This window comes from Conger conger, chromosome 1 (assembly GCF_963514075.1).
Source record: "Conger conger chromosome 1, fConCon1.1, whole genome shotgun sequence".
Lineage (NCBI taxonomy): Eukaryota > Metazoa > Chordata > Actinopteri > Anguilliformes > Congridae > Conger > Conger conger.
In genome coordinates, this window is record NC_083760.1 from 20847877 (window position 1) to 20872606 (window position 24730).

At 40.7% G+C, this 24730-nt stretch overlaps 2 protein-coding genes across 6 annotated transcripts; one reads left to right on the forward strand and one right to left on the reverse strand.

The window, feature by feature from the left end:
- Positions 1 to 1543: 1543 nt before the first annotated feature.
- On the forward strand, positions 1544 to 10706 carry LOC133105666 (protein max-like). Of its 5 annotated transcripts, none has more exons than XM_061215929.1 (4): positions 1544 to 1710; positions 6389 to 6520; positions 8247 to 8385; positions 10373 to 10706. In XM_061215929.1, exons 1-4 carry the CDS (start codon positions 1675 to 1677, stop codon positions 10558 to 10560), a joined length of 495 nt encoding a protein of 164 aa, XP_061071913.1. In that variant the 5' UTR covers positions 1544 to 1674; the 3' UTR covers positions 10561 to 10706. The 5 variants fall into 5 exon arrangements, with proteins under 5 accessions (XP_061071913.1, XP_061071920.1, XP_061071936.1 ...); XM_061215936.1 differs by having other exon boundaries at positions 8262 to 8385; XM_061215952.1 differs by having other exon boundaries at positions 6389 to 6515; positions 8262 to 8385.
- A 2502-nt stretch (positions 10707 to 13208) lies between these two features.
- Positions 13209 to 23109, reverse strand: LOC133107757 (protein farnesyltransferase subunit beta-like). Its single transcript, XM_061216919.1, has 12 exons — positions 22841 to 23109; positions 22004 to 22068; positions 19553 to 19625; positions 19013 to 19104; positions 18415 to 18561; positions 17845 to 17928; positions 16996 to 17082; positions 16443 to 16572; positions 14618 to 14750; positions 14116 to 14227; positions 13802 to 13916; positions 13209 to 13430 (listed from the first exon to the last, which is right to left on the reverse strand). Exons 1-12 carry the CDS (start codon positions 22943 to 22945, stop codon positions 13317 to 13319), a joined length of 1257 nt encoding a protein of 418 aa, XP_061072903.1. The 5' UTR covers positions 22946 to 23109; the 3' UTR covers positions 13209 to 13316.
- Positions 23110 to 24730: the final 1621 nt, after the last annotated feature.

Consider the following 24730-nt stretch of genomic DNA (forward strand, 5'->3'; position numbering starts at 1 on the left):
ATACGTCTGTCATATTTATTGTCGCATCTGATTCTGGAGGAGGAATATTCCTCTTGTGTTTGTCGGTGGGGGTTGAGGGGGCGGTAGGTAAAGCATATGAGCCTTTACTTTGCAGGTTTGCACACAATGTCACGTAAATTTCGATAATTTGCATCCTGAAGAGATTTTTTAATGATGGTCGGGGTCCCAGTTTTTCTTGTTTCATTCTATGTTTTGGCAGGTGAAGTGAGACTGAACAGCTGTGCAATGGAAAATAAGCAGTGCACCCATTAACATCGACTTCAATGAACACTTTTACACTACAGTGTACTCATTACTTTATGATCCTGATCAGTGTTGCATACCCTGGATTATTGAGGACTGATTAGCAAGGGAAAAACTATTATATGTAGTAAGGGCTCTGGGATTGCTTGTCACTGAAGAGCAACAGAGAAAATCAGAACAGGCCCTAATAGATCTAGTTCATGTTGTGCTTGTTGGTAAAGATTTCCTGATGCCACCTACAATCCAAATAATCCACCATATAAGCTCCTTATGTTGTGCACAATCTCTTAGTTAATTGATTTGTTGTATGTAATCACACCCAAACCCCACATTAATGTATCAGTTTATTGTGGGTTCAGAGTTTGTGTTCATGATCTGATGCCATTCTATTTCAAAACTGATTTCCTATCTAGCATACTGTGAAATATGTTTTAAAATCAACAGGATTTTAATGGGTTTTATCTCAGTTGGTTAGATATTTAATGTAGTTGATTTAATTAATAAGCATGAAACTGATGAAAATCTATACTTTTATAATATGGACACTAGAATGTTTTAGTTTATTTACTCTGAGGTATAAAATGCATTTACTGTAAGACACTGTGTAAGCCATGTAGGGCTAACAGATTCACATATGAATAATAGAATAGGAACACTCATATTTTGGATGAATATTTTATCTGTAGGCCATTCAGCATAGGAGTGAAATATTTTCATTTGAAAACTAAATAGAGGCAGGTTGTGAAACAAAATAAGGGACATTTTGAATATATGTTTTTCATAAGAATGGTTCATAAGTGGCCTGCTTTGATGTGATTGTATTGGTCAGTTCCAGTCATTTGTAGAGGAATGCAGAGGTATAGCACTGAGGCTTACAACCTATTTTGTACACATTAGCTAAACAGTATTATATTATTAGTATTGTTATTATTATTAGTAGTAGCCTATTATTCTTCTTATTGTTATTATTATTATTATTATTATTATTATTATTATTATTATTATTATTATTATTATTAGGTTTCCCTAGATTTGCTTTCTTGATTAAATGTGTTGCTTTACTACATAATATCCTGATTTACAAATACAAGGCGGTGCTTTTGCGTCGCCCGATGCGCCCACCAAATAGGATTTCTAGGAAATGAGGTCCTGTGAATTCCATTCCGTGCCTGAATTGTTTGAACATGAAGGATTTTGACAAAATTAGAACTACAATTCCCATGTAAATGATTCATGTCGCACAACCGTGTCACGGTTAGAGAAACTCCCTGTGAAGGATCACGTGTGAGCACGTTGATCTCGTTGCATCCCTACAACGAGAGGGCAGCTTATTTGTTCATTTCGTTTTCGTTTTTATTCCATTTTTGTTTTTTAGCTGTTCTTTTACTAGATCAAATATTTCACCGAAGAATGAGCGATAACGATGACATCGAGGTTGATAGTGACGTAAGTACCTCCTCCGTTTCTATTTTGGACTTGCTGTAGTCGATATTAGCTCGGTGGCTAAATCTTGAGAATAAAAACGCCTTGTGTTATGTGTTTTGAGCCTTTACTACTGGGCGGTTGTTGGCTTGCTGACCACAGTTAGGTTAAGGAGTTGAGCGATCTGCTGCACCATGGATTCTTAGGTTAGCTCGCTAACTAACCTCGTTTATGTAGCTAGTCAAGTGATTGGAGTTTTTCGCTTGATTTAGCTAGATAGCATTGGCTATAGTACTGCTAATAACTAGCCTAGCTAACTAGAATATTAGCTATATTGCAAGTAACTGGTTAGCTTTGTATACTTAACGCTAGACATCGATGCTATCTATATGTTGTTTACACATTGCTACATAGATGGCAAGGTAAACATTTGCTTAATGCTACTAACTTGCTGGGTAATTAGCTAAACTAGCTACAGAGCGATACAGTTTTAACGTAGCTAGCTAACTAGGTAATTATTTTTAATTTTTCTGAAAAAAAAAAAAAAAACTTCACTAAATTACAAAACGTTTTCATATGTAGCTAGCTAGCTAGCTAGCGGTACTATTATTTAACTTAAAAACTGCCCAGCACCATAATTTAGGGCTAGCTGTAAATTAGATCCGCACTGAAAATTATATTGGGTTTTTGCGGTTGGCTAGTCCCCTATCATACTAGGGAAATTAACAGTCAGGGTACAACTGCTGTGCATATAACTTAGCTACTGGGCCCCGCAAGGGCAAAACGGTACACACGAGCTAGCTAGCTAGCTAGCTAGCTAATATCATTCGTTATTCTATAGCTAATAACGTTAGCTGTACTATGATTCATGTTAATAGCTATGATTAATAGCTTGGCAACTAATCAGGAAAAGTAGCTAACGTAACGTTGACAGGCTGTTGAAATGCCAGATGTCACCTCGTGTGCTTTAGTTTTTTCATATAACGCTTGTGCACGGTAGCTAAGGTTATCATTCATTGAGCTGGAGTGCATGAGGGTAATCCCAACCCACAAGTCTCGCGTGTCCTTTATTTAGAATAAATTACAATTGCCTCAAGCGGTTACCACTCCTACAGTTTGTGCGTGTCCGTGTTTTAGTATTAATAGGTGTATAACTTTAGTTGTGAGACTGGCGCAATGTAGCCAGCTAGCTCACTTTAAGAACCAGGTCGTATCGGAGAGAATTGAATAGAAGCAACCTGACACATTTTGACTAGCTAATGGAATGAGTGGCTAGCCAATAATAATATCAACTATTTGGTTTCGTAATTAACAGTGGACAAAGTCAGCTAACTATTTACGTTCTTAACCTCAAAGGGTAGCCTAGATGGCACTAACTATTTTTCTGAGCAACCAATATCCAATAATTTAAAATATAGATAAAGCAGAGTGAACGAGATAACTATAGCGTTAGGAAATAATAAATGTCAATTCTCCTTCATAGGATTGCATCAGCGGTTTGTCCATTTTCATGCTCGTGAAATTAATTTGCACTGTTAGTTGGCTAAAAAATTAACTAATACATGCTATGACAAACGATAACAAGCTAGCGTTTTAGTTTTGTTCTCTTGGAACATGTGTTCGTGACGTTAGCTTCCCAACGTTTTCTGGATTGCCACTGTGGAAAATGCCCCGGACTCAACCTTAGAGTCAGAACTTTAACATAATCTGGCAAAAACATCCAGACTCTTCTTGTAGTGTCCGCGAAGGGTGTGGAAACATTTGAACACTGTATAACGTGGCGAGTTATTGACGTTAAGTGTCTGATTATCCCTGTCCAATGTTTGGGATGCCGTTGCTGCATCCTGATCAGGCTACAAGGCAGCGTTGAAGCAAAGGCCTTTTCCTGTAGGCCTCAAGCCATATCGGTAGACTGGCGTGTTTTCTTTAATTATTATTTTTTGTTGTTGGCTTGAAAACCGAGGAATTTTTGCCAGTTAATTTAACAAACAAGGAAATCTTCCCGGTGACATTCAGACGCTTGTTTTTGAAATGGTAGCTGACCATTTTTGTTCTTGAAATTCTAATGGAGAAAGTAGAAGCATAATTAACGCAATTGCACAGTTCACAATCAACAATCGCATTGAATGTTGCCACTAGTTTGTAGATTGAACAAATATATAGATTTGGTTTGCTAAATTTACCACTACGGTTTAAGCATACTATTCGAATTAAATGTAGAACCCCAAGATGCAGTTGAGAGCAAAATTACCGGGTGGTGCTGAAGAGTGCGGGGGTCTGGTCTTGTGACCTCAGCGAGTCTAGTAGGCTCTGCATTGTCCCCTGGATGTTTTCAAATTACAGTGATACAACTCATTTATTTCTGACCGGTTTGCATGTTTGTTAAACAAAAACGGAATATGTGCATAATATGTGTGAAAATAAAGTGACTATATTGTGTATATACACCTACCATATTATTTGTAAACACATATTTATGATGGATGTGACATGCACTATCCTTCAATTCTTGGCTGTCATTTCTGTCACTCCATTTACGGGCTGTTAAAAGATCCTTGGTCAATACAATTTTAAATAAATTGGCACTTACTTAGTATGTCCTTAATCCATACATAATACTGAAGGCATTGCCTCTTTTGAGAGAAATGTATTGGAAGCAGTGCAGCATTTTGAGATAAATTAAGTAATTTTAGCACATTTCAGGATTTTAAAAACATTAGCTTTTTTAGTTTGCATTGTATTGTGTCACAGAGCTTTAATGATTATAATGCCTGTCCCTATAGCAAGGGAACAATGCTCCTGTTTGCGATTGTAAATAAAAAATAGGTTAGGCTAGAATGTACATTCTTTTGCAAAGAAAAACTTATTTTGCACAAAGGATGAGCAGGTTATTTTTAAAAACCTGTACCATGTTTTCCATATTGTGCTTTCGACTGGCTCTCCACAACCACAACTTGTGATTTTATTTTGATCCTCTAACTGACTGGTGCTTCCACTAAATGCTGTACTCGCTGCAATTTTAGCTGTGCAAATAGTTTGACTGGATTTTTTATTTAAATGAAAGCAGCTCTCATTAACTGGTCTGTGTATTCCTTATTTTCAGAGTGATTGTCGTCCGATAGAAAAGGCAATATAACCTCCACATGACAAATTTAACCGAAACATGCAAACTGGATGGGTGGTAAAATATATAGGCTTATGTGTGCAACACAGACTCTTTGGCCTTACTGATTTGTTTCGAGGTACACATGACTACCAACTGCTGTTTGAAATTCTTAGGGATCTGACCCACATTATTTGTCTGCATTATTAATTTCTTATAATACTGAACAAGTAGTACAGTAGAACTTTGAATGTGCAGACCGACCAGTCAGCCAAGGACATAGGAGAACAGAAATAGAATGCACAATTGTGCCTTATCGGTATGAAGTTGTGTACTCCATATCAGTCATGTGGTCTAGGTGGTGCCACTTGAGTGATCATACATAGGTAAGGTAATGACTCTGAAAGACAGTAACAATTCACTGGCTATGGGGTGTATTTTATACTGCATCTAATGTCAGTGAAAGAAATATATTTTTTCTTAAAATGGGATTCTGCAATCATATGTATATAGATTGTATTTCCAATCATAAGAGTAATTTTCAACATTATCAATGCTGTGACTGTATTTTTGGATCAATTTAATGCTACTGTGGTGAATAAAAGTAGACATTTCTTTCAAAAACATGATTTCTCAGTGATTCCAAAATGTTGACACATTGCTCATCATTCTCTGCATGGGCTCTGAAAATGGGGGGCTTTCATATCAGTTTTAGAAACTTACACTAATATAAGGGCTGACATTACCTTAAGTAGGCTTCCCATTTTAAGCCAAGAGGAATAAATTGAACCGTTTGAGCCATACATTGAATAATTTAATAATTGTGTAATTTGTAAAAATGTTTTGACCAAAATATTGTTGAAAATATAATGGTGATATTATAAATATGGAAGGGTGAAGACTGCAGTAATTACGGTGGAGAAAGCATGATACACTGGCATTGGATTATACAGCAATTGCCATAATTTCAACATTAAATATCATAAAAGTGTTCAATTATACATTTGAAATTGCACCTTTTTATATTGCAGTAGGATTGCTGCAGGTCTGGCAAAAATATTTTTTTTGTCTTGACCAAAGCATATCGACTCGCCTATAGTGGTCAAGAATATATTTTTCTTTCTGTATTGCCAACTTATTAATATTTTTAACCAATGCTCATACTACTGAATCAAAATAAAACCTATTCATACAAACATTTGAATTCATAAGCAAATTAATGACTCCTAAATATTGCCCAGTTACACTGCTTTCAATGGGAGGTATTTTTGTTCACTTCATGTCTGTATATGATTTGCATCATTAGTGTAGATTATTACATTATCTGTTCTTAACATGTCGCAAGAAGGGAAAATGGCACTTCATTTGCACACAAAGAACCTTAAGCAGAGTGTGACAGAGCATTCTGTATTTTCACGTAAATGGTAAAATTGTTAATTGTTTGTCATTTATATAGCACCTTTATCCAAGTGCTTTACAATTGATGCTGCTCATTCACCGATTCATACACACACTAATGGTGATTGGCTGCCATGCAAGGCACCAACCACATATAATGTTATTGGCGAGTGTTAATCTGATGGTGCTCTCTCCTTTCAGGCAGACAAACGGGCACATCACAATGCACTGGAGCGCAAACGTAGGGACCACATCAAAGACAGCTTCCACAGTTTACGGGATTCTGTGCCTGCATTGCAAGGGGAAAAGGTTAGCGATCACCTTCAATGTAAAGTAAGCGCCGTTGGCCTCTAGCAAGAGTGGAGAGTGGGGCTTGAATGTTGTGGGCCTGCTCACTGTTGTTATAATGATATAGGTTTGAATTTCCTATTAACTATTTATCTAATATGACACAATTAAGTGTGACACATTATTTACTGTATGCTAAACAAGGTGTTTTCTTGTGCAGTATGGGATAATTTTAATAATTTGTATGTTTGTTTAGTGTTTGCGTCTGTGTATATGAATATGAAATATGTTAAATATGTTGCAGTGCATGAAAATGTAAAAACAAAAAGGTTTTAATGTTAAATGAAATGTGTCATTAGGTTGTTTGCTTTATTTGTGTGCTTTATTTGTTTGCTTTATTTGTGTGCTTTATAAATGTGCGCACCACCACCTAAAAAAAAAAACTATCAGACTTGCAGCATTTTAATACATTTTCTATCGCTGGGGGGAAAAAAACCCATCATTAAAATCAAAAGTATTGGACTAGTCTATTCAAAGGGGATAACTGGATGCACACTACGATGTATGGATTCTGTTCCAGATTGTATTGGGATTAAGTACTTGAGCATTATGTCCCCCTAGGCTGAAAACAATCTATTGAAGTCATAATGTAGCTGATACAGTCTTAATGTGTGATTGGTCCATTTTGATGATTTTTTGCGTCAAGATGGATATTCTCAGGATGTTCTCCTAACTGCAGTAACTCCCCTGAACACTCATGGGATTTTTTTGCATGATAGGTTTGTTTGTAGTATAGGCTTTACTTGTTACAGTTGGTGTGCTGCTGTATAATAGCCATACAAAATACAGTCCAATTTAGCCAGGATTATAGGAGACTCTTCAATTGGATGCTTAACTATGGACGGGAGTGTTTAAACAATTAAATGTTTAAACTCCTAACGGCTCTCTATACGTTTGCAAAATATAATATTTGTTTGAACTGAAAATCATATTGCCTTCTGTGTTATCGCCCAAAAATAAAACTATTTTAAGCCAAACCATAGGGTGGCAATTTTCTCATTCTGTAATGACTCATACAGAATTCATACAGCAATTTAACATGCCTGAATGTCTAGATGCAACCATGCTCCCCTAGTGTATTAATGCAGTGTGTCTTGATGGAGCGAGGAGACGACGATATAGTCATATGTGTGCAAAATTATTTGTTAACACTTGACTGCTAGCGAAAACCGAAGTTAATGATGCAGCTTGGCTACTAATCGTTAATTAAATAAAAATGGTAGGATCAGATAATAGGGATTGAGATTTTTCAGCAAGCAACAACCAGGAGATTGAGCAAGCAAGCTAGCGCTAAAGTAGCTCTTGCTTGTTTAGCAATTTAGCTACTTGGCTATCGATAGTCATCTCAAGCTTGTTATGAAACAAAATGCATTAGACCAATTTAAAGCAAGTTGCGACTTGTACTCTTACCTGTGGAAAGACTAGCAAGACACATAGGTAAAAACTTTGCAGATCATCTCAACCACAATGGTGGGATGATAATACTAGCCACGTCAGTTCCAGTGAAAGAGTGGTTTCATCTGACATGGTCTTGGCTTCATGATTGACTTAAAAAAAGAAAAGAATATGAAATCCGAGTTCAGCATTTTATGTGTACACATGCCAAGAGATAGTGCTCTTGGTGGGGGCAGGGGTATAACACCTGTATAGTAATGTGATAAGGACAATGTAACCTTGCGTCATATTTTAGTTTATCATTTGTCGCTGACAGCAATCTATCAAACAGGCCTCCCGAGCCCAAATCCTAGACAAAGCCACAGAGTATATCCAGTACATGAGGCGGAAAAACCACACGCACCAGCAGGACATCGACGACCTGAAGAGGCAGAACGCTCTGCTAGAGCAGCAAGGTCAGTGGGATTGTTTGATCAAAGCCAGCCTCATTTACGCACAATATGCATCCTGAATTTCGTTTGAGGAAATGTGCTGGAAAAGTTCCATAGGAAAATTTAAGGTGTATATAAAAGCCTGCAAACCGTCATTTTCCCATAAGTGAATAATGGCCAAATAGGGCGGAAGAACCCGCTATGTTTCCTTCATTGCATAACAGTTTCCGCCTGAAACATGCATATAAAACTATCCAAACTTATATACAGTTTGATTTCCTGATTTCCTATTTTTTTGCATGTTTGTCACACTTCCAGATGTTCCAGATCATCAAACAAATTTAAATATTAGTCAAAGACAACACAAGTAAACACAAAATGCAGTTTTTAAATGAAGGTTTTTATTATTAAGGGAGAAAAAAAATCCAAACCTACATGGCCCTGTGTGAAAAAGTGATTGCCCCTAAACCAACTGGTTGGGCCACCCTTAGCAGCAACAACTGCAATTAAGTGTTTGCGATAACTTGCAATGAGTCTCTTACAGCGCTGTGGAGGAATTTTGGCCCACTCATCTTTGCAGATTTGTTGTAATTCAGCCACATTGGAGGTTTTTCGAGCATGAACCACCTTTAAGGTCATGCCACAGCATCTCAATAGGATTCAGGTCAGGACTTTGACTAGGCAACTCCAAAGTCTTCATTTTGTTTTTCTTCAGCCATTCAGAGGTGGACTTGCTGGTGTGTTTTGGATCATTGTCCTGCTGCAGAACCCAAGTTCGTTTCAGCTTGAGGTCACAAACAGATGGCCGGACATTCTCCTTCAGGATTTTTTGGTAGACAGCAGAATTCATGGTTCCATTTATCACAGCAAGTCTTCCAGGTCCTGAAGCAGCAAAACAGCCCCAGACCATCACACTACCACCACCATATTTTACTGTTGGTATGATGTTCTTTTTCTGAAATGCGATGTTACTTTTACGCCAGATGTAATGGGACACACACCTTCCAAAAAGTTCAACTTTTGTCTCGTCAGACCACAGAGTATTTTCCCAAAAGTCTTGGGGAACATCAAGATGTTTTCTGGCAAAATTGAGACGAGCCTTAATGTTCTTTTTGCTCAGCAATGGTTTTCGTCTTGGAACTCTGCCATGCAGGCCATTTTTGCCCAGTCTCTTTCTTATGGTGGAGTCATGAACACTGACCTTAACTGAGGCAAGTGAGGCCTGCAGTTCTTTGGATGTTGTTGTGGGGTCTTTTGTGACCTCTTGGATGAGTCGTCGCTGCGCTCTTGGGGTAATTTTGGTCGGCCGGCCACTCCTGGGAAGGTTCACCACTGTTCCATGTTTTCGCCATTTGTGGATAATGGCTCTCACTGTGGTTCGCTGGAGTCCCAAAGCTTTAGAAATGGCTTTATAACCTCAGGTCTGATAAACCACAGTTATGTTTTAACATGGGGGCAATCACTTTTTCACACAGGGCCATGTAGGTTTGGATTTCTTTTTCTCCCTTAATAATAAAAACCTTCATCAGTTGAAGTGATGTTTTCCAAATGTTGTGACATTGGAAGATTCAAAATCAAAGAACCTTTTTGAATGTGACAAAAGTATAAAAAAAAGTTTCCAATTCAACCTAATGTCACTCATGAAAATTCAATCTGAAAATAAGAAACACTTGTAACAGAGGTTACAAAAGTTGTTAAATATTGAGCAGTCATGAAAGAGGGGATTTGGTTACAGCATATACACTACAGCATCACATTGCAGGAAATCTTGGAGGAAACATTGAGGGGATTCCCCCATTAGTTATTCCATTAATGGCTAAATCTACAGTTTGATATTAACTATGGAATATAATGCAGCACTGGAGCAGAGACTGAAGAAAGACAAATTGCAACCTTATAATAATAAGTATAAGTGTGGAAGTATTTCAAAGGGGTTAGCAGGAATTTGAAATGCAGGATCTGTTCTTCCCTCTCTCTCTGTCTCTCGCTCCTGCCCCTCCCCTCCTTACAGTCCGTGCACTGGAGAAGGCCAAGGGCCACACCCAGCTCCAGGCCAGCTACTCTTCATCCGACAGCAGCTTGTACACCAACCCCAAGGGCAGTGCCGTGTCGGCCTTCGACGGGGGGTCGGACTCCAGCTCCGAGTCCGAGCCCGAGGAGCCACCCAACAGAAAGAAGCTGCGTCTGGAGGCCAGCTAGACCCGACCCGACCCGACCACAGACTGTCCCGTCCCTCCCGTTCTCCGTCTCTTCCCTGCCCTTTCACACCGGTCCAGGAGAGGGAGGGCAGACCGCGAGGAAGATCACAACGACGAGAAGAAATCTGTCGCTTCCTTTCTTTCACCTCTCCATCATCCCAGCGTTCTTTTCTTAGCAACGGCAACAATCCAAGTCTGTGCAAGGCAGCTTTTTTGCAGTTGAAGGACTCAATGCTTTTGTAACCTCAGAGCAATCCTTATGGTCAGATCTGGACAAGGGAAAGTCATATAGCTATAAGTAAGCAAAAACAGAAAAAAAAACTTTTTTGGGGGATCACTTGTATGAACCTGTTCAAAACATTTTGAAAATTTACACAAATCCTTAAATGAATTGCCCTTAAGAGCAGTTGGCTTTTTAATGTTTGTACTTTTCCACAAAAGAATGTGAAGTTAAAAAGATGTATGTATAAGCAACCCACCTCAGGCCCTATAAATGGCTGAAGCTTTCCATTTTGAATATTTTTAATTCCCTATATTGAAAGTGATGTATTGAAAGAAATTGTATTGTACTTTGTCCTTTCGCTTGAACTAGTGAATGAAGTTAGTTGGCTGAATTTAGGCTTCAAAGTATAAAAAAAATATATTAAAAAATGGGATATTTCCTTTTCAGGTTCATCAAGATATGTTTAGTATTTTGCATTGTTCTCATGGAAGATGAGAATATGAAATGCTACATGTAGTTTTCCCAAGTTATAAACTAGATATTGAATGTTCTACCAATGCAGTTAAAGGTAGTTACCTTTATTTTTATTAAAGGAAAAAATGTCCATATCAGTGTGTTGTGCATTACACTGTAAATTCTGATAAATGTCGCTGATTTAAATTTTTACAAAAATAACTTCCCTGGAAGCACTTGTCTGTCTAGGGTATGTGTATATGTATGTCATTTTCCTTTTCTCATTATTAGGACATAATTAGCGTGTGCTATAGATCTTTGTTTGATTCCATTCCATGGAAATTACAGGTATGTTGTACATACTGCCAACAATTGTCTTGCAAGTTGAGGCCTACCTTTACTATGAGACTATAAATAAAGCTATTTTATCCTTTAGTGGTGTCCTAAATGTGTGGTTCTTTCTGTCATGTTGAGCCTGATTGTTATTCTGAAAACTGTAGTGAACATTATTCTTCATATTGGGTCATTATGTGAAAAATCTGCCAAAGGTGTGGGGGGTGACCACTCAAATTTAGCACAACAATTAAATGTTCTTTATATATGCAACCAAGAACATGCAAACAAAACATTAGACACAACGAATGTTAATGTTAAGTCTAAGACCAAACATAATTTAAGACTCGATAATAGTAGTAGTAGTAATAGTAGATAATGTTTGGGACACAGCAATGTTATGTAAATGAAAGTAGTCATGTTTAGTATTTTCTTGCATATCCTTTGCATGCCAGCAAAGACTGCTTGAAGTCTGCGATTCATGGATATCACCAGTTGCTGGGTGTCTTTGGTCATGCTTGTTTCGGGGGCTAGTCCCCTGAAGTTCTTCAGCATATGAAAGGCAAGCTCAATTGGGTTCAGATAGGGAGATTGACTTGGCTACTCAAGAACTGCCCATTTTCTTACTTTGAAAAACTACTTTGTTGTTTTAGCAGTATGTTTGGGATCACTGTCTTGCTGTAGAATGAACCCCCAATGAGTTGAGGCATTTGCTTGAACTTCAGCAGATAGGATGCGTCTATATACTTCAGTATTAATTTTGCTACTACCATCAGCAGTTAGATCATCAATGAAGTTAAGTGAGCCAGTACCTTCGGCAGCCATACATGACCAGGCTATAATACCCCCACCACCGTGTTTCACAGATGAGGTGGTATGCTTTGGATCTTGTGCAGTTCCTTCTCTCCTCCATACTTTGCTCTTGCCATCACTGATATTAATCTTTGTCTCATCTGTCCAAGACCTTTTTTCAGAACTGTCGTTGCTCTTTTAAGTACTTCTCGGCGATCCTGTTTCTGCAGCTAACCAGTGGTTTATTATGGAGAGAATTTTTCTGTCATCAGCTGTGGAGGTCTTCCTTCGCCTGCCAGTCCCTATGCGATTAGTAAGCTCACCAGTGCTCTCTTTCTCCTTAATGATGTTCCAAAATGTTGATTTTGGTAAGCCTAATGTTTGGCCAATGTATCTATCCGTTTTATTCTTGTTTCTAAGCCTCATAATGGCTTCTTTGACTTTCATTGGCACAACTTTGGTCCTCATGTTCATAAACGGCAATAATCGTTTCCAAAGGCGATCCAAAGACTATAGGAAAAGATGAAAGACTAGGTGCTGAGAGCTCTCTTATACCTGCAATAAGGAGGCAATTAAACACACCTGTGCAATTACAAACACCTGTAAAGCCATGTGTCCCAAACATTATGGTGCCCTGAAATGAGGGGACTGTATAAACACCGCTGTAATTTCACTTTAACCACATGTTAACTGTGTGAATCCAAATCTAAAATTGTGGCAACAGGATACTAAACATCTCAGAAATGGAGAAGAATTGACTCAAAACAACCATACTGAGACAGGTGAATGGATTCAGAAAGTTTATTTGGTAACACATGTTATTCAAGCTGTTAATTGTATAATCCAGTTTTCCAAAGAAAGTATTCTTGTGCCATGAAGAAGCAGGAGTCTGAGTGCAATTAGAGCTGCATCCAAAATGTTGGATAAAATGGAGAACAGCAGTTTTCCTTCAAAATCTATGACACATTGGCGGCTGCTTCTCTTTGCAATGGGACTGGAAACAGATTGAAGTGTTCAAGTGCTTGAGCTACTTTCTCTGGGCAGATGTTATAGACTGGGTCTGTTGGTGCCTACCAATGCAGAGGGAAAAAAATATACATTTGTCAAGTAGCTAATGTTTTAAAAATACAAAACCTGATCTGCAAATAGCGGCAAAGCCACAATCATCAGGATACATTTTGCCATGTCTTATTACTATTCCCTGCCACTAGATGCCAGTGTTGAATATGAAGCTGTCAGTTCACAGACACTACAGGAGATCTGCAAATAACAGTAGAGCCTTGTACCCTTGCTGGCATAGAGAGATGGTTGCATTGCATAACTGGATTATGCATTGGTGCCTTTCACACATCTTGTGAAGTGATGCACTTATGTTCAAAAATATCATCTACGTGCTTGAGTGCATGTCATGTTTGTATGCTCTGTGCCTCTGCAAACATACCAGTCTGTTCTCTTCTTTGCCGAGGATGAGTTTGTGGTGGACGTCCCTGATTTTAAAGTGCTGCGCTATAGAAAGTCCACTCAGGCAGTAACAGGTATGGTAGAAGTCTCTTGATCTGAAATGGCAAGCCCAGGTAGTGTGAGGAGCCCATGGCCTTTCGCAGATGACACTCATGCACCTTAGTCATAACCTACAACCAGTGCAGTAGAAACTAACAATTGCACTGGAATGTTACCATCTTCTGAGGATGGAAAATGAGTTGTGTTTGTGTTATGTTTGTATGTAGGAGGGTGACAGGATAAGGAGTCACTCACTTGCCAGGCTTGTCCAGTAGGCCCCCGTCAGGGTTCTGGCAGCACAGCAGTATGTATTCTTGAAGGGCCTGGCGCTCAAACATCCAACTGCTTGTGCTAAGAGTGGAGTCCCCTGAAACGACAGTGCCTCCCTGGGTCCAGATGGGTACTATGACAGTTGGATGGGTTCTGTTCCTATGGCATTACTTGTTTTTACTATTACAGACAAATCTACAGGTTTGCCTAAAGGAGCTCCCACAGTGTGGTTTGCACATCAGCGGAAATCACAGACAAGTTTACAAGTTTACAATGAGGGGCTCTCACAGTGGAGTTTACATGTTTACAAGGAGGGGCTCTCACAGTGGAGTTTACATGTTTACAAGGAGGGGCTCTCACAGTGGAGTTTACATGTTTTTGGGAAGCGGGTCTAACAGGGGTGAGTGTTTGTAGACAGGTAATGTGACATTCGCTGACAGACTCGGGGGAGCGGTTATGTGCAAGACTAGTCTCTCAGGAAGCTCACCTTCCCTGAAGAGTGCGAGGTGCAGAAGGGGGAGCAGTCCGGCCTGCCAGAAGGAGTAGCATCCGTCCACCAACTTGTTACAGCGCCCCTGGAACCCACCTTCAAACCGCATCTGCCTGTAGGCCACCCAGCGCTGAAGCACAAGAGCGTCCATGAGTAACTGAGCAGGAGGAGACCATACCGTTTTGCAAAATACACACAGAAAAATATTTTTGGGTGCAATAATCAAGCAGTGGATGTCATCACAATTCTGCACAAGTCTACGACAGGGAATATCTGTAGGCTCGACATGTCTATACACTACTCACTAGGCAGATAAAAAGTACATAATGATAAGTGTTAGTGTTCAGACAGGCAGGAGTAGAAGTTGGTTTATATATTAGGCCGCAATTCCAAGTTTCACTTCCTGAAGTAAAATCACAAATTCACACTCCTTGAAAAGAAGATTAAAACAATTTTTATTATTACATTCAGAAAATAGGTAGTAATTACTACCTGAAGTCTATTTTTCTATTTGTTCTGCTGAGCCCATGTAATTAAATTGGTTCCAAGAACAATCATACAATAAATGGAAAAAAACAGAAACATAAGTTGTTTTTGTACTCTTTTTAAGAGGTTCTGCCCTGTGTAATTTCTTCAATTGGTTTTCATAGTGGTTTTCCGCAAGACAAATTCAGTAGCATAGTGGCTTTCCCTGTTACATGTTCGGTAGGTTACACTTCATCGCATCTCACTGTAAAACCAATGACATGCACTGCTTCCACAGTGAAACTAATCATGGCTGCTCCTTTCACAGTAAAATCAATTGCATTGCAATGTTTCACAGAAAAAACAATCAAGGCATGTGTGCTTTAACCCTGCATTTTAACCACTAACCAGTCCCCTGTGAAAGCCTGATTAAGAGTGGCCTTTTCCGTCTCCTCCAATTACCCAGCCAGCACATTTCATGCCCGGGACCATCTCTGCACCACAGTTATTTCCTGCCTAATGAATGGTGTGGCTTCAGGAGCTGGCTTTAGGCTGCAGTACGAGGAAAACCTATTTCAAATTCCTTCTAGGGTTATTAGTCCCATGCAGACTCGTTACAGTGCATTAGAGAATGTGATGCAGCAGGAAGTTGATCCTGGGCATCCAATCAGCATAGCGGCCATTGCACATCTTCCTGCTTGCCTGCTTTTCCATTTTTCACACCAGGTCTGGTTGTCAAGCTGGTCCCAATATGTTACGAGATCCTCACCCTGTTTTTCCCATCTTTTTTCAAGGCGAAATGCAGAACAAAGCCATTATAATAAAGTGGTGCTTGTGAACACCAGTCTTTTTGAGAATAGTATGATACTTTGTACATTTATTGGAAGCAATCACTGCTACAATCACATAATTTTTTTCCACCACTTTCACACCATTCTGAAGTGTGTTCAATTGTTAAACGTTGTCTTCTCCCGTCTGACCTGTTCAATTACAGTACTGTGTTGTTCTGAGTATTACTAATGGTTAATCTTTAGATTACTAATTTAGTTTTTGTTTTAGTTTTTTGGTCTAAGCGGGTCCATATCAGAGAGTACCTATTATCCTCTTGCTTTGCCAGCCTGGCTGAGACATGGCATAATGGCAAGCGACATCCGGTGCAAATAACAAGCAATAACAGGCACCATCAGAACAGACATTACCAGCATAGATGTTAGTGTAAAACTGATCAGTTCACCTCCATGAATGAAAGAAGTTGATAGAATTAAATAAGAAGACAGTTTGATGAACTTGAATTAACAAACTGTATATATTGCATGTGTGACCTGCCTGTGTGATCGTGATTGGCCTGTCTACTTACTAACAAGGATTTGAGGTTCAGCATGTGCCCCTCCCCGAGGATGACCATGGCTGCCGTCCCGCAGAAGGTGTACCCCCCGTGAGCCTCCATCCCCGGCACTCCCCCCAGACCCCCCTCCCAGTTCTGACAGCTATGAGGAGAGAGGAGAGGAGAGCGCCTAATGGATCTTCTGCAGATGAGTCTACAGGTGATTCGGTAGCAGTAACCGGTGACAAGGTGAATTAAAGAACAGACACAGCATGCCAGTGTAGGCGCTCAAAACTGTGCTGTTTTTGAGAAGCCAAACTACATGCTTTGTAAGTACATAACCAAATATTATACAGGATATTTGAATAGCTCATTATTTTATAATCCAGATTTTTCCCCCTTTTTCCAACACAACAAGAGACACAACACTGACTGTGCACATTTCTTTTTTCACATTGTCAACACACTCCTGCTTAGCATTTTTAACACAAATTGAAGCACCCTGCACCATTTCTACTTTTAGCATGATTAGTAATGCAGAACAGAGGCTCAATGCAGCGCCCTCCTGCGTTTCTGCCTCCCGCACCTGACAATCCAGCCGGGGGTTCGCTCGAATAGCTTGGGCGTGGTGATGTTGGTCAGAGATGCCACAGACACAGCACAGTACGCACTCCTGCAAGACAGCAGAGAGGAGTTAGGACGCATAAGAACTGCAGAACCACCCAACTGGGAACGTCTCTTAAAGGACATGAATCAATTTTATTGATGCAATACATTTATAGATGTTCAGAATAATTAGGTATTTTTAGACAGGACAGCTGTGGTACATAAATACTGCCAATGTTACAATCACACTGGGGTCTATGGCCCTGTTAAACTTATTTATCTTCCTAAATATAGGAATTTGCCGTGATTATTAAACACAGTTCACTGGGGCCACAGTTCACTCTCCAATCAGGTTAGGCTGATTGGAGAGTCTAAATTGCCCATGGGTATGAGTGTATGAGTGAATGGTGTGTGTGCCCTGCAATAGACTGGCGACCTGTCCAGGGTGTATTCCTGCCTTTCACCCAATGTATACTGGGATAGGCTCCAGCCCCCCTGTGACCCTGTTCAGGATAAGCAGGTTAAGATAATGGATGGATGGATGGAGCCGGGTGAGACTGTGAATGATTGTTTCAGCCCAGACAGTCGATTCGCTATCCCGGCATTGGCTGGAGAGCAGATGACGGCCAGGGACAAAGGCCAATTCTCCTGATGGAGGAGTCCCTCTGTGCCCAGTGCCGACCAGCGCCTGGTGCACACGGTCCAGAGGGACACCTGCTGGATGCACGCGGCAGTCCTCTCAGGCTCTAAAATACCACTGTGACAGGCGACCATCTTGTTGCTGCCCATATCAGCTGATGAGGAAGTCTTCACCATGACCGGCACGCACCTGATGTCCACCTCCCCGCCCACGTGCATCACAAAGGAGCCATCTGGCTGCTTCACAGAGAGCAGAAAGTCAAGGAGTTTCTCTCTGTGAAGGAGAGGATGAGCACACCCAGATCAGTCCAAAGAGCTGGTTCGTCTGCAATCCTGTAGACCTGGGGTGTCCCACTCTTATCCAAAAAGTGCCGTTGTGCCTGACACTACACCCGATTACACTAATTAACTAATCAAGACTTTGATGAGCAGAATTAGATGTCTTAGTGCTGGGCTAAAACAAAAATCTCTGCAAACCCACCTATTTCAGTTAAAATTGGATACCCCTGCTGTGGACACTCTGTAATGTCTTATCTGATGGACACAAGAGGTTAAACTAAGAATATCAAGAATGTCCAGAATTAAGTATAGACATGTAAAGAAACAGAATGAATAGTTGTGTAAGTAAATACAATATATAATCTGCTGATGCATGACAGATATTTTTGTTAAAAGTATGTACGTACAAGTGCGAACAGTAATCTGGATTCTTTATGTGTCCATAGTCCTTTCTTACGGATATCGCAGGCCTGCACGCTACCTGTCAATGACGTCATATGCCTCCTGTGTGCCGATGATGCAGAGAGCACTGACAGCAGCATATGTGGGTGCCAGGTGGGCCTGCTGACCTGGGCCTCCAGCAAACCCTCCCGTCGGGCTCTGACACCTGGCAAGAAACCTGCAGACACTGGAGCAAGGCAAGGAAGAAGCAGTCCGATGACAAACCATCCGCACTGAAAACTCCACCCCACACAACAGTGCAGGACCATACCCTCCCCCACCCTTCACTAAAAGCTCTGCCCATAGGCTAGTCCCTGAAAAATCCCTTTACAGCACCCCCTCAAACACTTCACTTCACCCATAGTACAACCGCTCAATATCTTCTCACGGGGAAACTATGGCATGTATCTTTGTTGCCACTGTAAACTGATCCATGTTTCCAGTAGCGCCTGTGTGGAAAAAGTGTGCGCTGAGGGTCCCAGCAAGATCAGAGCCTGTTAGTGGTGCTGAACACAAAATGGCGGAATATCAAAAGTCTATGCCCTCTGATGAATAGAAGCACTGTTCTTGCCATGCGCTGATCCAAGATCTAATCTTTCATAGGAGGGTCGGGGGGCCAGCTGGCAGTCTGTACTCACTCTGAGCATACGGAGGCGGACACGGGCTCGTCCAGCAGCTCCAGGCTGTGCAGGATCCAATAGCAGAGCCAGGGGCGGCTGGCATCAAGGGACTGGACAGGAAAGCACAGACTCAGCTCAAACTAATACAGATCTGGCCAGGAGCACATGCACATTCCAAAAAAACCCATACAGGGGAAACCAGACAATAGATCAATTGGGACATTTTTTAATGACTCATCAGAAATGGAAATTGTGAAAAAGCCCACTGGAATTTTTCCCCCACTTAACATTTCCTCTAAATCAGGGATCTCAACCGCAAATCCTGGAGGGCCGCTGTGTCTGCTCGTTTTTTCCACTTGTTCCTGTACTCGAGTGCATAATTTAAGTCACTGATTGGTTAGTCCTCAAGGCCTAAATTGGCTGCTGATTGAAAAGAAATCAGAACAGCCAGCAGAGACCACATCCCTCCAGGTCTGCAGTTTGAAACCACAGTTCTAAATGGCGTCGATTTAAAAATGACTAGCCTATATCTCCCAACACTGGCAGAGCACACCGTACCTCATAAGCATCAGAGAGATTATGTAAGCCTTTCTTCAAATAACCGTAGTGCTGCTCCCTGAGTAATGTAGGCCTGGAGAAGCCAAACATAGGGACAGAAAGTCAGACACAGGCGCAGAGGTATGGGATGACAACACTGAAGTGGGGAAAGATCTTTCACCACAAACCCATGGGTACAAGCAAAATGCTGGCAGTGGGGCTACACCCGGGAGAACCTGGCTTCATGTGCCCCAGGCTCAGCTGGTAGAAAGTGCCTGGGTTGGATAACGAGGGCATTGCAAACCACGACTTCAAGAGTGGCCACTCCACTGAGACTGCCCTACTCGCAGTCACTGAGGCACTCCACTCTGCTGGAGCCAAACCCCTCTCCTCTATTCTCATCTTCATCAACCTGTCAACCTGTTATGAGCAAATTATTTATAGAAAGACAAATCCAATAATGATAATGTTTTGCGTGTTCTCTATTGAACATATACAGATGAGACAAAACATTATGACCATATATGCTGTTGGTCCTCCATGTACCACCAAAACAGCTCTAACCTGCTGGGCGTGGACTCTTGAAGACCTCTGAAGGTGCCCTGTGGTATCTGCCACCAAGACGTTAGCAGCAAATCCTGTAAGTTGCGAGGTGGAGCAGCCGTGGATTGGACTTGTTCCAGCACATCCAACAGATGCTCAATCGGATGACCTCCCACCTGAAGCTTAACCTTGGCAAGACTGAGCTTCTTTACATCCCTGCTAAGTCCTCTCCTTCAATCGACCTCTCGCTGATTTTGTCATATCCCCTTCCGCACAGACAATCTTGGAGTGACCCTTGATGACAGCTCAGCTTTGCTGCACATGTATCCTCTACTGCCAGACCCTGCAGGTTCTTCCTCCACAACATACGCCATATACGTCATCTCCTGACGGAGAACCACCACCCAGCTTCTAGTCCAGGCACTCGTCCTCTCTTGCCAGGATTACTGCAATTCCCTCCTGGCTGGTCTCCCAGCTTGTGCATCAAACCCCTCCAGCTGGAATGCTGTAGCCCGCCTGTCCACCAGTCAGTTGAGGTCAGCTCATGTCACCCCACTTTTCATTACCCTCCAGTGGCTGCCTATTGCTGCTATTTATGGATTTGATGCCTTTCACTTGTTGAGGAACTTATGCAGTTGTAAGTCACTTTAGATTAAAACAGTCTGCCTAAATGACAAAAAAAAAAAAAAATATATATATACAGTCACTACGTCCACTGGAAATACATTTGGAAATACATCCTTTACTCATTTTTAATCCTTGTAATAATTGCATATTCAATTTTGTAAACACCTAGGATCAAGGTTTTTTTAATAGTTTAACTGTTGATCAAACAGGATGACCAAGAGAATTGTCCCTCATGATCTGTAATAATCAGCGGGAGTCTTCCCCACTTCCCCCACTCCGCAGCTCAGAAAGCAAGTGACTGCTCTGCCCTTTGCTGCAATAACCTAGCTTGTCATGTGACGTTGTGGGATGCCTGGATTGGTTAAGTGGATGGGCCTTAGAAAAGCTGAAGCTGGCCAGGCTGCATTTAGTCATGGATCAGTTGACCGTGCCACTTTCTAATACAATCACCCCTGGTGTATTAGGATAAGCTCAAAAATGGAGTAAAGGGAGCTACGTGGTGACGTCAGCTTTAACAGTAAAACTGTTTCTCCTACCACATATCAATGAATTCAGTAATGCTACAGGTGTTGACGTATACGTGTATACAGTGTGTACATGACTTTTGGCTTGGGCCATATCTTCCGATAACACACAGTGCCTACTGTGTTGTACGATCTAGACATCGTGAAAGTGACAAGATGCTTAACTGTGTCAATGCACATTTTTACAAGGGGGAAATATCAATACTATCACAAAATAGCTTACAATCGGCTCCAATACACCCGGGATTAAAAGAAAAATAAACACAATCTCTGCCCTGGCCATGCATGACTCACTGGAGCCAATAATGTCCACCTGGCTCTCTGCCTGTTATACACCCAGTGGTTGCCATGGATGTCCCCTGAGTCAGCCCAGTATTGAATGATAACTAAAGACATCAGTTTCAGGACAAAAAGCAGGACCGATGGACATATATAGATGACAGTAAGCACATAAAGCAAGTCATATTGTCAGCTTTATGATAGCATTATGCCCCATTTGGTCAGGTTACCATAGAATGATTGTTTACAAAATGAAATGAAATGCTATACTATACGATTTGCCATTTCACCTTTTACCTGCTTAGCTACGAAAGTGGTGTCCAGTAAAGTTCCACTGCTGTGGGTTTGTGCCAATATCTATATTCTAGAAATTTGGATTTCACCAATCAGGATTCTTGGCAGTTGATTCTATATTCTGAATGTACATTATATTGAAGCCATTGGATGGAAGGATTTATTATGCTCATTTACTAGTTATGCAGAATATTAATGTACTTACTGTGGCAACGTGTTGTTTTGCCGGTAAGCATTGATTACTTCTTGAATAGTTCCTTCAATTCTATTCTAAATTACAAAAAAAAATAAAAATAAACACACAATTCAGACAGGCAAAACTACCCAGAAATGTTCAATTGCATGTACACCAAATTAGTGCTATAAATGAATTATGGCTGCATTTTTATACTTTTTGTCAGATCTCAGAAAAATCACATTTTGTGAAAACATTCGTTGACTTAACTAGTTAAATGACTGGTGCTTACTTCTGTATTCATTCATTTTCCTGAATTATTACCACACTTACCTCTAGGTGCGTAATGCCTAAATGTATCTTGATGCCATGCTGTCATTTCTGTCACTAATTCTAAAGGCGAAACGGAGCAAGGCGGCAGTCTCAAATGTGAATAGGTAGAGCAACTGCCAAAGCATGGATAGTGTAACACTCGAAATTGGAAGCACGTCGTTGGTAACAGTATGTGGTGGCTTTCGACTGACAGGTTAAGTAGACAACAAGCTTGAAAGCTAGCTAATCTTGCTGTCTCGGGAATTAGTGCACTGGCTAATTGCTGGCTAGCTAAACTCAACATAAATTGCGTGTAATGCATTCAGTTTTGATAAAAGATTGGTTTGCTATAAATAGTTAACTTTTATTTACAAGTTGCCGGGTACACTAACTGAATTAAAACGAGCTATTGAACTTAGCTTTGTGAGAAATTTGAAACTAACATCAGCGTTAATTGGGAAACCAGAAGTATGGCTCCAAAGTACTCGTAAATTAGAACAACACGAGTTAACGTTCAGCGCATAATCCTACTTGGTTATCGAGCAAGTGAGCTACCTGTTGCGTTGATGTTACCGTCTTCACCTTGTCGTCTTTAAATGATTCCAAGTTATGTTTTTTACAAAAATATCGTAATGGTGTGGACATTTCCTCCATATCCATGTAAAAAAATAAATAATAACAAGTACACGGGAGTTTAAGACCCTTCAGCAGTATTTCCAACAAAGATTTTACTCCACCAGTAACGGGTACTACAGAACATGACTTCTTGCAAAGAGGATGGTGACAAATACTTTCTCCGGCGATGAGTCGGTGACTGGACTCTCTACGCTGTATGACTGGAGAGATGACTAAAGACACCGAGAAGGGACCGTGTCTAAATATCTGCAACCCATTCGGAAAGATAATCGTGGGACTCCAGACTAGCGTCTTTACGCTCCCTAGCGGTTTAAAAGAGTAAGCGCTGCGGTATACTTCAAAGGTGGAGGAGGCGTCGCAAGAAACATGCGTAGCGCAGGTGCCCTATTTCTTAGTTTGACTACATACTATACTTTATGCTATATTAGCTCAATGACAACTGTAGTAGGCCAGCTCTAAACATGGATTCAGATTAATTAATTAATTAATTGTCCCATAAAAAAGCTGTCTGCAAAGTAGTATGGATACATGATGTGTGGTTGGCTGAGCTGAACCTGCTGCCTTCACGGCATCACTGAGGGAAGGAAAGTACAATGGGCTCTAGCCCATGGTTCAAGTCCACGCCATGACACAATTTGAAGTCCCGAAGCATCACCCCGCCCCTCTAAACTCCTTATTATATATCCCTTCATTTGGATTTATACTTACCTACTAGTTAATATCTTTAACCTGCTCAACCCATTGGATAATTTACTGTGATACGCAGATCCCTTATTACATTCCTCTTACATCCATTCTACCTCTACTTTACACCGGGCTGGCCAGTGGAGGATGGGCTCCCCGCTCTATAGCCAGGTTCCTAAGATTTCTCCCCATCAGGCAGTTTGGTCTCACCACTGCTTTAATATTTTTTCTTCCCTCTGGAGAGTTATTTTTTTAACCTCACTGCTTGCTTTTTGGGGTTCTGGTCTGGTTTTTGCCCACATCTCCTGTTACTCTGTAAAGATTATTTGTGACACTTGTCTGTAAAAACTATGATTTAAATTAAATCAATTTTATTTGTATGACAGAAGACTTGATTTAAGACCCACTTCAGTCTTCCCCCTTACATATGTTGATCTATCTCACCTTCCAACATCACATTGACAATCCACCTGTGCCCTGGAGCCTATTCCCCATCTCCAGACCATATCACACAGAATACCATTTATCTCTTACATGGTGACCTCATCAATGTCCACAGGCACTGTACCCACAGCCTTCAAGGAGGAATGAGTGTAACACCTTAAGTATCGCCCCTTTTCTCAAGTTTGAAAATGAAATGACCCAAAATAAAATGGTTACTATTCTTAAACCCTTATGACAACAAAAGGAGAGACATTAGCTCAGGAGGTAAGAGCAGTCGGGGGGTTGCTGGTTCGATCCTACCCTGGGTGTGTCGAAGTGTCCCTGAGCAAGACATCTAACCCCCAATTGCTCCTGATGAGCTGGTTGGTGCCTTGCAGGCAGGCAATTGCCATTGGTGTGTGAGTGTGAGAGTGAATGGGTGAATGAGAAGCATCAATTGTACAGCGATTTGGATAAAGGTGCTATATAAATGCAGACATTTACAATTTACATAATGGCATAATCCTGGTCTCATCTGAAAGGTAACCCTTTAGGGTTTGTTTTCCTAGAGTCAGAATTCTTACTCTAAATGTTACAAAGTTACAGAAGCCCAAACACAGTGAATGAGGAAACTTTTATTCTCTTTTATTCTCACTGAAAAGATTTTCTGATTTTGACACCAATTATAGTGGAAAATCCAAT